The following is a 16,583-nucleotide window of genomic DNA, read 5'->3' as shown; positions in this document are numbered from 1 at the left end:
AAGAAAACCCAGAAGAGGGCAAGGAACCAGAACCGTGACGCGCTACTTGAAGACGTCACCAGAGAAAGCGACACACAACCGACAACATGTGTGACTACTTTCAACACTGCCTCTAATGAAGTGGCTAAAATCATAAAAAAGCACTGGAGAATCATCAATTCAGGGCAAAGGAAATGGGAACCCCCTAGGTTCACCTACAAAAGGTGTCACAATCTCCGAGACCAACTAGTCAGTACTAGACCCAAACCACCACCTAAACCTGACAACACCATCCTTAATGCGTGGGGAATGCCCAAAGTAACCGGACACTACCCATGCAATGACTGTAGTGTTTGTCACCTGACATCCCACACCAAAACTCTCAACCTGGAACCTAATAAAGTATGGTCCCAGAGGAGCCACACTAACTGCAACTCACAGAATGTGATTTACTTACTAACCTGCAGATGTGGACTCAGATATGTGGGCATGACCACCCGCAAAGTGAGGACCAGGATCACGGAGCACCGCAGCACAATGAGATGCAAGAAAAACATAAGCAAACTGACAAATCACTTCATCACTCACGGTCACACCCCTAATGACTTCACCTGGACAGTCATTGAGCAAATACCAGTCAGCCCGATTAACAACGACAAAAAACTTTTAAACAAAGATGGATATACCGTCTGTCTACAGCCACAGATGGGCTGAATGATGCCATCCCCTGGAACTCCCTGACCCTATGATGACTATCACATCACCTGGCGAGCCACCCACCAGAACTCTATTGAGTACCCCAGTCTGACCTACACTTAACATTGCCTCCCTTTATAAACTATGCCCCCTGGTCTTTACCACCTCCCAGTAAGGCTATACTGTGCAGATTCATCCATACCAACCCTTGAGAACTATCTGATGTCTCAAGACCCCCCTGGTTACCTATTAGGAGCCAGGACTTTAGGTAACATGTTCTGTGCCACTTCACCCATACTAGCACTTGAGAACAACCATGTGTCTCAAGCGCTATTCATTTCGCCTTGCAAACTGCCCCGTTTATCCTTTAGTAGCCAAGGCATCTGGTAACTAAGTGCTAGCGCGAGCTGGGACACCCGCCCATTCGCGCACCAATACACACGCTACGGCGCATGCGCGGACCACTTCTCGGCCGCGCATGCACTCATCACTGTAACGCTGACTCCGGCGCATGCGCGGACCACTTCCCGGTCGCGCATGCGCGAGTCATGGCCGCTCCAGCACCCGGCAGCATCTCACGCCCACGCAGGCTCTTAAGATCAGCCTCTGCACATACCTGAGCGCTATCTAGACCCGCTTCGCGAGTCTTTCTACCATTGCTTTTCCCTCAGGTGCCCTCAATGATTCAATCAATGACAGTATAAAAACCGGCAACAGCAGCCATTCATTACCGGTTCTGCGAAGGAGGCACAACAGGTCCCACGCTTCTGCTGGCCAGAAATCCTGTGAGTATGCTGCACATCACTACAATAGGTAAGCGCTTCCCAAATTTTCTCCCACAGGTCTCCTAACCCTAGTGGTCCTACCTCTTTCTCCCAACTAGGGCCACTCCTTGCCACTTCAATACCCTTGGAGCAAAAACAAGCCTTGAAAGCGTAAGACATGGTCCTTGCGCCAAAATTCTTCACCATTCACTGCAGTATTTTTACCGCTGTTTTAAATCACCACACCCTCGAAGTTCTAGTGCGATTCCACAATAATGATACCACCAGTATCATTACACTTGAGCCGCCCATAGCCTGCACCAATTCGCTATTAAGTCGGCTGTCACAATATTTGATCAATACCTTCTAGTGACTCTTTCTCTCCCATGTTTGTCTTGTACCTGTCCTCAATGTTAAATGTACAGGTGATCTTGAGAAGGGAATCCCCCCTCTCACAGTTAGATACACTTTAGGGCGTGTAGACACATAGACTACACTACACAACCCCTATTTTAACCCACACATATTTTACAGTCCTGATGAAAGCCAGATTAGTAATAAGGCACTGGCTGAAACATGTTGACACTCTAAGGATGTAGGAGGTCGTAACCCGCCTCTAACGTCCCACAGCCTTATTTTTAACCGCTGACGGAGGCCCTTTTAATAAAGTATCCTCACCCCAGGGACCATCCGCCAAGCCGTTTTAAACTTCACATACCTGAACACCCTACACCGCACACACAGTGACATACCTGCTCCGCTGTAATCAGGCGTCGAAGCACACCCGGGACACGCTAGGTGTTACTGGGTGGGCCCGATGATGAAGCATGCCACCAACTAGGTTGGTGGGTGAGGGCTTTCCAAAGACACCCAACAGGTGCCACTGCTAATTGGCAAAACTATACTGAGTCGCTATGAAAACAATAATAATAATGTCAGATTAACCTCTGCTCTCTAGCTAGTCTCCTTTTGATAAACAAACATATAACCGGGGATCTGGACTAGCTTTCTGGTCCTCTCTCTCCCTCTTGATTTTCGTAATGTTTCTTTTAATCTGTTTATACTTTTATGATTCTGCTTTTGAATCGAAATAAAGTTTATTGAACTGAACTGAGTGTTGGTATGAGTGACTGTCATACGTTTGGCTAGCTATCACTCTATGGGCCTTGAGATGATCAGTGCTGCCTTCATTAATAGGCACCCACTCTCTGAATTTAATGCTGGACTTGACATCACCTCAGAAAGCTACTTTGAAGGTACTGGTGAGCTACCAGTAGCTCCCAAGCTACTCGTTGGAGACCCACTGGTTAATAAAGGCAAATCTCAAGACTTAGTAATGAAGCATTTAAATCAAGTGGCAGGTATCCTGTGACATCTTAGGTTGCACATCAGTAAGTCAACAGCTACCAGTTACTCCTGTGCAAAAGATTCACTACTTTAGAGTAACTTTAGACACCCAGGCCACAAAAATGTATTCTTCGGAGGGCAGACTCATTACTACAAGTCAGAAATGTTGCAGTCTGTTACACACACCACTCAACTGCTCAACAGAATTCTTTATTACTGGGGTTGATTACATCATGCATCATTCTAGTTACACATGGCAGACTTTCCAAAAGGCCTTTACAACCTGAGAGAATAAGCTGAAGGTAACTCAAGAATCACTTCAATCATTTTTATGGTGGTGTTGACCAGTCAGTCTTTTTAAAGGGATTCCTTTACTTCAGGACATTCCAGAGCACACCTTAGTGACACATCTCCTAGAGTGGGACACTCACATGGACACGCAACACAGAAAGTGGACATGGATGGAGAAGGAAAGATCATATTTCAAAAATCTATAGGACGTTGATATTGGGAGGTTTTTAAGATAGCTCATCCGATGTCTACCACCCCACCTACATATGTAGCCATTTCCAAAACTGATTTCAAGTATATTGCTGTGCAGGAGTTTCTATGTAAGGGAACCCAATACAGTGCAGGTTCCAGCACAGCTTGACCTGCTATGGTGTAAATACCTGCAAAAACAACAGTTGATGGACAGAATGCAGGACAATGTCATACATTCACCCCAGTACAAGGATCTGTGCCTAAATCCATCGTATTTTTGCACTCCACACCACCCAGTTCAGACATGACCATGTGCAAATCAGCCTTGACCCTCTGCCTCATGGGAACAGTCCAGCCCGAACTGCCAAGCCATGTCTTCCCTGGACTGGAATCAAGCATCCTAGGACCGGTTTCTGGCTATCAGCCGTCATCAGCCAGGATAGCTTGACTTCAGTGGTGTGGAGAGCACGGGACTCACGTCTGAGCATACCCATCCCACTCGGGGTGACAAATGCATAAACAACAGTTGATGGACAGAATGCAGAACAATGTCATACGTTCACCCCAGTACAAGGATCTGGGCCTAAATCCATCATTTTTTTGCACTCCACACCACCCCAGTTCAGACATGACCATGTGCAAATCAGACTGTGCCTAATGGGAACAGTCCAGCCCGAACTGCCAAGCTATGTCTTCCCTGGACCGAAATCAAGCATCCTAGGACCGGTTTCTGGCTATCAGCCAGGATAGCTTGACTTCAGTGGTGTGGAGTGTAAATACCTGGCACCAATAAAGTCCCAGGGCTTAGCAGCAACAGTGACCTTAAAAAACTGTCCTCTAGCACTTGAAGCTTCTTTAAGTTCCCATACACCCATATTTCTGCTCCATATAGTGCAGCAGCAGCTTCTGCTTTCTGTTGGTACATTTGCCAAATTATGCTAAAGGATTGGCTACCCATCTTTTGTTTAAAGCCAAGTATGACCCTTGGAGTTTGTAAGAGCTCAGTGGAGGTTAGACCTGTCTGGGCTTTCCCCCTTAGCTGATCTTCAGTGTATATGCCCACATAATCGTACTATGATACACACTCCAGTGGTGCATCATGGGCCCACGTTTCCTTCTTAGATGCAGTGATGGTTTAAAAAACATAACCTTGGTTTTCGTGATGTTTAAGTGTAGCTCTTTCTTAGTACATTAACTTATGAAGCATCCAATGATCTGTGTAATGCATTTTTAGTGTAATCCCTTCACCATAGGAATTGAATATTGTTCTGTCAAAATTAAGGGGCCCACCTTTGAGCCAATACACAAGGCTGCTCTGCAACCTTTGAAATGGAAGGCATATTTCTTAGTGGCCACATAGTAAGTGAGATACAGGCTCTATGTGGATCTATCTGGATACAACAAAGGATAAAAGACAACCTTACTATCTATTTGTAAACTATGGTCTGGTGAGAACTGTTTTTTTTGCCTACTACTCAATACTCAAATCCTAGGCAGATAATTTCTTGCATTAGACTGTGTTACCAGTTGGCAAGTAAAGCCCTCCCAGGTAAATGTAAATACATATTTGTAAAGTGCGAACTACTCACCCTTACAGGTCTCAAGGCGCTGAGGGCCGACATGGAAATTAAGTGAGCTATTGCCCAGAGTCGCATGGTGCTGAGCTGAGCTGCCGCCGGAGCCGGGGCTCGAACCGTGAACCCTGTGCTCCGAAGTCAGCAGCCCTGGCCGCTGCACCACACACCAAGGGAGGCCTAAGGCACACTCAAGGAGGGAAAAGGCAGCTAGCACAGCTCTTTTAAGAAACATCTCGATTTCAGAGATATGTAAAGACTATGCCTAGAGATCCATACATACATTTGCTTGACATCATTGTTTGGATTCAGATTTCAGGGCAGATGCTCAAGTAGGTCAGGCTTCGTTGAGAAATCTGTTAGGATGAGGATGAATGCTGTATTTTTATTGATGAGGATCCCCTGAAAGAGAAGGAAAGGTTCCTAGTTCTCTTCCAGGGGAGGCCATAAATAACCCTCACAAATAATAATAATAATAATTCCTTTATTTAGATATAAAACATATCTTTAAAAGATTGCACAAATCACATTGTGTACAGTTTTAAAAATAAAAAATGATTGAAAGAGTAGAAAAATTCAGCCGGCTGTGTTAAAATCCACCTAGCTCCCAGTTCTTTTCCCGCCAGCTCAACGTCCAGTGTCTTTATTTAGTATATAACCCTCACAAGACAAGCGAGAATATAGTATTTATTGCTCTCATCCAGGATCCTATTAAATCTGTGAAAATAGCCTGACCTAACTGTCTCCTTAAATGCACAGTGCCAACTGTTATACTCTTAGCGTAATAAAACCTATCAGCTGCCATTATCCTCTCTGCCTATCTTATTTCCTTTCAAAAGAATTTGTGGTCTCTGTTTCATTTAAAAAAATATATATATAAGCACGTGTTCATTCCCTTAGTATTAGAAAATTACAATAAAATAATATGTAAGCATGTATTCATTTGTCAAGTAACATATCAACTTGCTAGATTTCCCTGTTAATGAAATGCATTATCTGATGTAAGACAATTTTTTACGTTATACTACATGCATTTATTTATCAGATTATGTTGTTTGTATGAATGCAGGTGGGAATCACTGTTCTCTCGTGCCGTAGACTACCCACCATACATTATTTTGCACTTCATTTTGTTTTTTAAATCTAGACTCTTTAAAAGGTCTTGCGGACATCATCTGTGATTACCCCAGCATTGTTAAGAGGTAATTGCTTTATCTTCTGATTTTTTTTAATTTAAGGGAAACCTAAAACTAAAGCACTGATTTTGGGCTTTATCTGTACTCCATGCTTACAACTTGTTCATGCTTGTGTCACAATTTATTAATAGATTTAAACAATGTCTCTTGTATTTGAATTGATATAACGTCCTTAGGTGCCAAAGTGGAACATCGGCACAGCCAATAGGACTTGCTTGTGAAACTAGGGTGCAGACCTTTTAGCTTCCCCAATCATTTGTCTCCCAGATAGCCACTGGGCATGTGCATACATCCGAGGCAACCGTCTTAGATAGGATTTTTCATGTGCCTTAAGAGAACTCATTCTAAGATGGCCACTGGGTGTAAAGACACCACAAAATTCAGCCTTAAAGCCATCTTAGAATAGTTTTTCTTTAGGTTTAAGAAAATCATTATAAATTGGCTGACAGACATGTACTAGAACGCACGGTGGTCATATGAACATGATTTTTCTTAAGGACTCCTAGAGAATTACTTTGTGTGCAAATGTGCTCGAAATAACGGCCATTCTGGAACGGTTTAAAAAGAGTTTAAAGAAGGATGTCATCCAATGGCAGTTGAAACGTGAGAGTGTAGAACCGGTAGTTGGAGGCTAATAATTTAATATGAAAATGTGTGAAATGGGTATAAGAAAAATATTAGAAGTTGTTCAAGAAGTTTACAAAGAAATAGAGTATTAATTTAGGTGAAAAGGTTGATTGAAAACAGACAAGCAAGCTCATAGAACTTATCTCACACCGGCATGCTTACATAAAATGTTTGGATCCACCTCTCTCTGTCTAGATGTTGCGCGCTGAATGCCAATGCACATGTTCTGGAATTGCCCGGCAATTGAGATCCTATGGAGGGAGGTTATAGATGCATTGTCGGAAGTGACAGGCCGTGAAGATCTGCTCACAATGGAGGGGGCACTGCTGGGCCTGTTCAGGTAGAACAAGACTCAAAGAGTAACTTACCGTTTCATAGACCCAGTGCTACTTATTGCCCGTCAGTCCATTGCAATGCATTAGAAAGCAGATACACTTCGGATTGCAACACTAGTGTGCTGCGACACTTAAATGGGGTAAGAGCGAAGCAGTGGCACTTATACCAGAGGAAGGGCGAGGCTTGCGCAGGAGCCCCATAGCAGCATCATGGGATGTCCTAATGCAGGACTTGAACACGTTTAAGGAGACTCTCACTGACTAGATTACACCCATGATGGAAGCTCAGCGGATTACCATCGCAATCTCACTCATTGGCCTGCCACTTCCTTCTGCATAGGTTTCCCACTCTCTTTCCCATTTGGTTAAGCCCCTACTGCACTAGGGGAGTAGGTTGGGGGTGCACGGAAAACATGCCCATTGGGGAATAGTGTAGTAAGTCCGAGGGGATTCGAGATGGGGGATGGTTTTTCGACACTGCAGTAAGGATTACTCGAGCGGGACTCCCACTGTTTAGAGATAACGTTTGTAACTGTTTATATACATATGTTCTGAACCTATTATTGCTGCTAAACTGCTGACCTTGACATATTTGTACATAGCCTGCAAGGGGTTCAACATGTTAAAAAGTGTTGCATTGTACCACCATGATGAAAATCAATCAAATTGCTTTAAAAACAAAAAGAGAGAGACGCAAGAGTCTCTTGGATGCAGGAGTAAGTCACAGAAAAAAACTTTCATGTTCTCATTTTTAGCTCTCTGTTGTTGAAGAAACATTGCAGATTATACCCATAATAACAGTCAACCCATTGCTTACTATTGGTTGGCTTGCTTGTTATTTGCATCTTACTCAATTTATTTTCTTTCTCTTCTTGTGTTTATCTCTCCCCCTGGAGCAAAGCGTCTTTACAATCCTTTTTATTGGATGACTTGTATCCTTCCACAGCTCTTCATCCGAATACTTCTTTGTTGCCTTTCTTCCAACTCTCTAAGGAGTACATATGTTTTCTTTAACTTGCTTTCCTATGTTCAACTTCCATCTCACATTCCTGCCCCACATGCTCTCTCTTTTTCTCCCCTTTTCTCCCAAACTCATCTATTGCTTTCCCTGCCTATCCTTATCCCGCTCAACATTTATTTTGAAAACACCCACTAACCTATCACCTCTGTTGCTCGTCAATGTTTGTCTCCTCTGACCACTCCACCTTTTTTTCAAACATCCACAACCTCCCCATTGTGTCCCCTTTTTGAAGTGCCCTGTAGCAATTTGCTGCAAGGCCACGTCACAAAAAACATTACTGCATTTATTATATTTATTTTTATGTTTTGTGAAATCTATTGGGTTTAATATAAATCTTAAAAGGGACTTACATCCCACCCTCACTTTTTATTGGTTCGTGTGCTTGCCACTTATTATTCATCCGTTATTTTGCTGTTGCACACTATTTCCTGTTGCTCGTTTGTTTCCTCTTATCAGTGATCCAAGGCCCAAGTACTCCTTTTCATCCGTCGAACGTCTTTGTGGGGCTACTCTCTTGATGAAGACAAAGGTCAGCGTTCTTGCTCTCCGGTATTCACCTCGGCTACATTGCACTTTGTTTGTTCAGCCCTCATAATCTCCCTGTGGCTGCACTAGATTAAAAGCAGTTAGTCCCATGCATTTATTATATTTATCATCATGGATTCTTACATGGGACACCGTCCAGTCAGTTCCTTGGTAGTTTCTGTATTACCCATCGCGCTCACTTCTTTCCTTATGACCAATATACAGTTTCCTCTTTAAACTGCGTCATTGTCTCTACATTTTCTTCTAGGCTTTTTGGCTTCAGTCTTTTCCATTAGCTTTGTTTCCTAATCGTCCACGACTTGTATAACATTCTTGATTTAAAAGCTTTCTAAAATGCAACTTGTGTAATACTGGCATCTGGCCCGATCCTGAGGCCTGACTGAAAATTGCCTTTCAGTGCATATGCAAGATGGCACACAGGTGTTGTGTGTTTGTCTCAGTCAGCGCTGGCGTGTTGTATCTTTCATGCGTTAGTTACAAGTACAGCGAACCAGTTTCTTTTTGTGTGACGACCTGCCAGCTTCCTGACTCTTTTCATGCATGAGCACCCAAACTGCTGTCCTATTAGAGACAGGTTGCTGTTACTGAGAAAACAAAGGTTTGCCCAGCAGGAGTCTGAACCCAGTCTCTAATATATGGACAGAAGGGGCTGCTTTCGGTATGGACCAGAGGTTCACATCTCCCATTCCTGGCCCTCATTTTAAGACTCACCCTAGTTTTGGCCACCACCTGCCCCTTCCAGCCTCAGATGATTATCACTTTCATAACCCAACAACTTACCTACCTCATTAATAAGACGTTTCTTCCTATTTGCCTCCAGATTCTCTGTCTTAAGGTATGCTCTTAGCACCTTGCCCTATTTGCCTCCAGATTCTTCCTCTTAAGGTATGCTCTTGGACTCTGCCCTATTTGCCTCCAGATTCTTCCTCTTAAGGTATGCTTGTAGCACCCTGCTGACATTCCACCTTTGCCCTCCGACCGTTCCTTCCCCTCACCCTCCAGCACATTTTGTACGTTGACTCCTTCCCACCAGTTCTTTTTCTCACCCCTTTATTGCTTCTGCTCTGTGCAGGATCAGACTCTTCCCAGACTTATCTATTTTACGCTCCTAATATGCCTTTCACCTGGAAGATTTCAAACAAATATGTTTGCTGTCTGCCCTGACTATTTCCATCACACTTAGCTATTTCTGATTGAAAAATGACTTTGTGATTTGGCTACTTCAATCCGTACCAATGCACCACTTTCTTCTGTTGTGCAACTGCAACCTAATGTGATGACTATTTGCTTTTTGCTGCCCTGTTTCAGTATGAATGCTGTAGAATTGCTACCATCCATTATCTCTGTCTGCAGCTACAACTGTCGTGTACACTTGAAGCCATTGTAAATGGTTTATCTGTCTGTACTGCTCACTGAAGCCAATTTACAAAAGTGGAGTGTGCTTTACAAAACAATGCATAAAATAAATAGCACTTACTTTAGTGTTTAATGTCTCCTTTCTCACTAAACCAACACATAATCCTCAGTTGAAAACCTTTTAACACGTTGTTAAAAAGAGTTCAACCTTACATCCCCCATTTCCTCCACTTGGACCGCTCTCTCACAAGTATCCAACTTCCTCATCAAAGTCCATCATGTCCACTTTTTACCAAATTCTCCCACCGCATTTGAGCCTGTCAGTCATCGCACCATGCTATGCACTCTTGTCTCTGGGAACTGTAGGCTTACTGTTTGACTAGTTCTTTTCCTATTCTCTTATTGCTCCTTTTCTGTTTCCAGGAGCTCCTTGTACTCCTTCCTTACCCTCCTACTGGGTGGTGTCCTCCAAGACTAGTACTGGGAAGGGGGGAGTGGGCACTATACTATTTCCCTGCAAACCCAGGCCTTTGATGACATAATTTCCGCTTTTTGTCTCTTTGTTTCTGCTACAACTTACATTTTTTTTTCTTATTTTAAATGTCTGCTATAACTTCTAAACATAAATGAAACAGAAGTTCAATTGGTCAAATTTTAGCTTAGCAAAGCAATTTTTAAAGTTAAAATGATGAATGAAGAGGGGAGCCAGTCCCATCAAATGAGTAGTTACATATTAGATCCGCTGAAATAGCCCCTTTCATAGCAACGTACTCTTCACACTGTCGGAACTGCAGCTTCTCCCTCCTCCCTATAAAGTGACGACCCTGTACCTCTCATGTTGCTTGTGAGAGGTGTCTTGGGCTATTAAATCAGATTAGGAGACATTAACCGGAGGCGTCACATTGAAATCACATAAATCCATTTCTGTTGACGATCCACTCCGATCACACATAACTGCTCACCAAGCTACAACATACAACACAAAACAGCATGTTAATCACATAGGCGAAACCTGTTGCATTTACCAATGCTTGTTTTTGATTTTGTTGCTCCATGATGGAAGTCTGCTATCTTGGAGTCGTAAATTAAAATAGAGTGGCAGGTGCGTTGTGATGTGTGCAAATGTGTGATCATGCATGCATATATGCGATCTCCCTGGGAGCGCTGTAATGTAAAGATACTTAAATGCTCATGCATGATGAAGCATGCATGAATATTCAGCATTGCACTGTCCAACCCCGACTACCTTTCTTCCCACCCGAATTGACAAACAAGCTTTTTTTTCCATTTGACGATGTGGAAAACCAATGGCAAATAGTATTGGCAAAGCCAGAAGGTCAGGTTACTCCATGCAACGGTGAGACCTATTGGCTTTGCCACTGCTTGTATTACCTGATGTAGTGGAGAGTCTGGATATATTCCGTCCAGAGATTGAGTGTGTGCCTTAATCAAGTAGAGTGAAGCATAAGTTATCTGGTATAATTGAAATCGTTGAGTTTGAAATCTAATTGTGGGTAGTAAAGACATTCACAATGTTATATTGTGTAGGTTCGCCTACTATCGCTTTTCCCTCTCCTCCCGCGCCATTTCCCTGAACTAGCATTGCGTTTTGGAGGAGATGGACTCAAGGTAGAGGTCTGCTTAACACAAGAATTACCCGGTGTCTTCTGTCAGACTCTGTAGCCCCTCCCTTAAGGAAGTTGGTATCAATCATCTTGTTCTGTGGCAGTTTTGTCAGACTGGGCTGCCTGAACTCCTTATCTCTCGGAATATTGAGACACACTCTAGACCCTTTACTCAGCATCTTGCTTGCCTAAAGATCTTGCGTGTATTGAGAGACCCCCGGAGCAGGTAGTGATGGCACCAAGCTTTCCTCTTTATCTTATGTGTGTCTAAAAACAGAGTCATTCAGAGGTGGCTGTGTGATGCTGGAACCTGGTACTTTCAGCAGAATACAAAATCTGTGTACATACTGATGTCAGAATTATGTGCAATGAAATTAGTTATTTACAGAAGCTTTCAATTTTCACCGCTGCCTTGAACTGAAACGTATAAGAACTGTATGTAACAGTCTGCCTCACATGCGGATAAGGAACATATGTGGGAAGATTCTGCACCAGTTGTCCGTGGTCTCCAGAAAAGTGAAACTTGGTATACAGCTGAGTAGGGGGAGTGCAATAGGATAGGATTTGATAGGATAGGATTGATAAAGCTGCACTGTACCCTAAGGTGTCAAGGCGCTGAGCGGACGAAAGCAACAAGAGAAACGCTATCAGCCAATTGAGAAAAAAAAGCCATGTTTTCCGAAGTTTTCTGAAGACGAGAGGCAGTCTTTACTGGAAAGGAAGAGGGGCATCGAATTCCAATGCTTGGCGGTGGCTACAGAGAAGGAGCGACTGCCCCAGCTGAACATGCGAAATCTGCGAGAGACCAGTTGTTTCTGTGTGGAAGACCTCAAGGTCCTCCCAGGAGTGTACCATTGTAACATGGTTTTTAGGTGAGGCAAACCTATACTATGCATAGCCTTGTATACCGTGCTCAGGACCTTGAAGGAAATGTGCTTCCGGATGAGGAGCCACTGCAAGGTTTGAATCCCCTCACTGGCGGACTGATGCTTAGGAATGTTAAGGATCAGTCTTGCTGCTGCGTTCTTTACCACCTGGAGCTTATTCAGTGATGCCGCATTGATGTTAAGGTACAGGGCATTGCAGTAGTCAAGACGGGAGGTGATCAATGCAATGATGGTGGACGGATGCAGTTCAGATGGAATATACGGCAGCACCTTTCTAAGAATTCTTAAAATATAGGAACATGTGCTGACTGTACGGCTGACTTGGGCATCAAAGGTTAAACCCTCGTCAAAAATTACTCCCAGATTTTTGCTGTCCTAACCGGAGACAGGAAGGGGACCTCAGTCTGCAGGCCACCAGACATTAGACCAGATGGAATTCTGTGAGCCGAATACTAGCACCTCGGTTTTATCTGCATTGATCTTTATCGAGTTGCCCTTCATCAAGCAAATAATGCTTGACAAACACTGATTAAACTTCTCTGCGACTAATTGCAAATCATTCAAGATGGAGACAATGATTTGTGTGTCGTCCGCATAGGAGAACACCTGAAATCCGAATGATCTGACCAGCTCTGCCAGAAGGGTCATATAGAGGTTAAAGTGAGGATCCCTGAGGGACCTCACAATGAAGGCCGAAAGCCTTAGTTCTGAAGCCTCCGCAGCTAACAATATGCGTTTGACCTGTCATAAAAGAGTGGAGAAGCTGCAGGGCCTTTCCCATAACCCCCACTTCCCGCAGGCGCTGAACCGTGCGCACCGGGGAGACGGTGTCAAATGCTGCCGACGAGTCGAGCATAATCAGCACAGCTGAACAACCCAGATCAACCTACAAAGAAATAAAAACAGTAGCCACCATAAGCGCAGACTGTAGCTGGCGTGGAATCCATTCTGGGAACAACCTAGGATTTCCTGGGATTCAGCTTAATTCATCAGTTTGATACTGATGAATTTCTCCAAGATTTTAGCAGGAACGGGGAGAAGGGAAATAGGTCGGAAATGTTTCAGCTCTGAGTGGTCAGCATTGGGTTTCTTGAGAAGCGGTGAGACAATGGCTTCCTTCCAGATAGCCGAGTAGCTATCGGATAAGAGTATTTCATTGAGTACTACACAGAAAGTTGGCTACTAAATCAGGCGCCATTTTAAGTGAGAAGGGAAAACAGGGGTCCGAGGGAGCCCTGGATTTTAGGCCAAGTAAAAGTTCTTTAGTTTGTTGAACCGAGATTTGTGGAAAAAAGGAAAAGACATTCTTCCTGGAGGCCTGTAAGAGTTCCCCAGCAACCGGTGCAACTCCATCCTCCACAGCTTCCCCACTAATTGAGCCATCATCTTCAGTAGGGGTGAACTTGTGGAAGATCTTAAGGACTTTGTCCTTAAAGTAGATTGCTACCCTGTTACAGAAATCTCGGGATGGGTTCATTGGCTGTTGCCCTGGTGGTTCAGAAAATCTCCTTTATTACTTTAAAAAGCAAGCACGTCTTTATCCCTCCAGACCTTGGCTCCACGAAGCCAATGGCAACAGACATTGATTTAAACAGATAGAGCCGTACTGCTATAAACAACTGGGAATAAGATGTTGTGTTCTGTGCAAAGACTTGTTATATATGTGGGTGCAGAAACATCCGATACCACTGCCAGTGAGCCGACTAGTCAGCAGCACTGTATTTGACTAAGAATCAAAATGACTGTCTTTCTGACCTCTTGCCTTGCCAGTTAATGCTGGATCAGTGTTATAGTTTAATTTCGATTAGCCAAGTCAAGGAACTTCTTTCAGGCGGGTGGCACGAGGCAGTAACCAAAACTGGTTTCTTGTTCAGAAACAAGATTTCTCAATTTCCACCAAGTCTACGCCACTTTATCCTCTTCCAAATCGGGCGCATCCACCCCTGCTTGTAATTCAGAAAGGATGTGAAGGATTCTCTAGCTGCCAATGTGACCATTCGGGTTTCAGTATTAGGGCAAGTCTCTGAGCTTTGTGCTACCTAGGGCCTGTTGTACTCCCTGCACCCAAGCAAACTACTTGTCCCATGAACTCCCTTCCCACACTCCCATTCGAACAATCTCTCTTTCTTTATTTTCCGTGTTCCATTGCTCCACAAAGCTAGCGCCTTACTTAATGGACACCCAAAAAAATAGTAAAGGAAATAAAATGCTAGCGTATCATGAGAGCTCCCAAGAGATGCATAATAGCCACGGCTTAATGTAAAACACCATTGGTGTAAATTCACGCACCAATCTCTTAAAGACAATACCGTCTCTCTCCTGTAATAGACGTCAGCACACTTTGCTAAGTACAGATTTTTAGCTTCTGTGTTTTCAGCCACGCCCTTAATTACATCGCCATGCCACTTTGAGAGACCCTCCCCAGGTTTTTTCACCCCACTTAAAGCCCTGCTCTTAGCTAAAAAGGAATCTGTCTATAGAAGAAATGCTGCTAGGAGCCCTTTCCACTGCATAATACCTTCAGCTGTCCTCAGTATTAAGTATTGTGATCAACAGAACGGAAACATAAACCATGTGAGACTCCAGGGCGTACAACATAGTGTGCGCTTCTACACGAAAGCAGCAGCATTCAGGCTCCATTGCAGTTATAAATCAACAGCATCTAAAGTCAGGTTGTTTTTTAAGTGACAGTGTACTATTGTGGGCCATAATAAATATGGACACCAGCCAGCAGTTCAAGTCTATAATACATCCACTGTGTCTGTTGCCATTTTACATGACATACACAGTGTGTTAAGAATAATCTACCACATTTGAATTGCAGCAGTCGATTTGTGTTCATTCCTGGTCCTGAAGACCCAGGTCCCAGCTGCATCTTACCAAGGTAAGATCGGTCACTGTTGAACAGTATTGACTACACTGACCAGGAAGAAAGATCTGTTATTTACTTGCACAAATGACTTTCTCTTGTAGGCCGCCAATTGCGGAGAATATCACTCACGAGTTCAGGCAGCGCGTACCTCTTTCTATGTTCACCACAAATCCTTGTCGGTAAGTTGCACAGTTTTTACATTGGGGGAGGGAGAAGCAGGAAATCATGTAACTGCTTTTAAATAAATTTAACGAAGAATAATCACTTTTGATGCACTTCATGTCCACGTTCATCTAGTTATTGCCAGTGCTTCATTGTTTTTTATTGCTTTCATAGCCACTCTACTACTGCACCCCTTAAATATATCTTCTCTCAGTTTACTATTTATTTTATTTATTTGAAAGGTTTTATATAGCGCTATTGTATACTTAGGTTAAGAGTACTGTTGTTTTTGGCTTGGTTCCAGGATTGTAGCAATTTTGAGGAAGATGGACCTCTCCCCCAAAGTTTCACCCTGATCTGCTCTACTAGCTACAAGTATGAGACCTGGACTGATTTCTGGTCTGCACTCTCTCAACACAAGTGCTGAACTGGCACTGCCCCTTAATTTTCATTCATCATCAACTTTATTCTCAAATACTTGAATAAAAGTACAATATAGATAAACATGTGTAAAACTCAAAACAGAATATACACTCAAATGAAAAACATTTCGAACCATTATATTAAAACAAATTTCATAAAACATGGCATAAAAGAAAAATTCACTTGATTCACCTCTACTGCATATAATAGTAAAATGTTAAACAATTTTAAAATGGATACAATACATCCGTAAGGCAAGATCACTTTAAACTTTCGTATCTTCCTAACTGCTAAGGCCTCCCGTATAAAAGTAATCACCGCCAAACAAATTTCAGGGGACTTAAGGCGCTGTAGATATAATGAGTAAACCTGACATAATTCCTGATAGCGCGTTAGGAGTTACGTCTGTTTACGTTGTGCATTGAATAATGTGCGAAATAATATAAAGTGCATAGTGCTCTGTGGAGGGATGCTATCATAAGGGCAATTTGGTAGGTCATAAATTAATCACCCTGCTGTGAAAACGCTATTATAGAGTGCAAGGTACATTAAAAGAATCACGTGAGATACAATCTATATTGTGGATTGCAAATAAGGGCCAAATAAAGTTCTAGACTTGAAGTAGTAATTAAAGGGTAATAAAATTAAAATGACTGCATGTTTGAAGCATGAGGTGTCCTTTTCTCGCTG

General features: G+C 43.1%; 1 protein-coding gene across 1 annotated transcript in view; it reads left to right on the top strand.

Moving 5' to 3' along the window:
* POLE2 (DNA polymerase epsilon 2, accessory subunit) overlaps positions 1-16,583 on the top strand; it is a 404,236-nt gene that overhangs the window by 329,763 nt on the left and 57,890 nt on the right. The window contains exons 13-15 of the mRNA XM_086936593.1: positions 5,991-6,045; positions 15,261-15,320; positions 15,410-15,487. Of these exons, the coding sequence (XP_086792719.1) occupies positions 5,991-6,045; positions 15,261-15,320; positions 15,410-15,487 (193 nt within the window). The remainder of the gene's footprint in view (positions 1-5,990; positions 6,046-15,260; positions 15,321-15,409; positions 15,488-16,583) is intronic.

Source organism: Lissotriton vulgaris, chromosome 9, assembly GCF_964263255.1.
Source record: "Lissotriton vulgaris chromosome 9, aLisVul1.2, whole genome shotgun sequence".
In the NCBI taxonomy this organism is placed as follows: domain Eukaryota; kingdom Metazoa; phylum Chordata; class Amphibia; order Caudata; family Salamandridae; genus Lissotriton; species Lissotriton vulgaris.
This window is presented reverse-complemented; position numbering and strand designations above follow the sequence as displayed.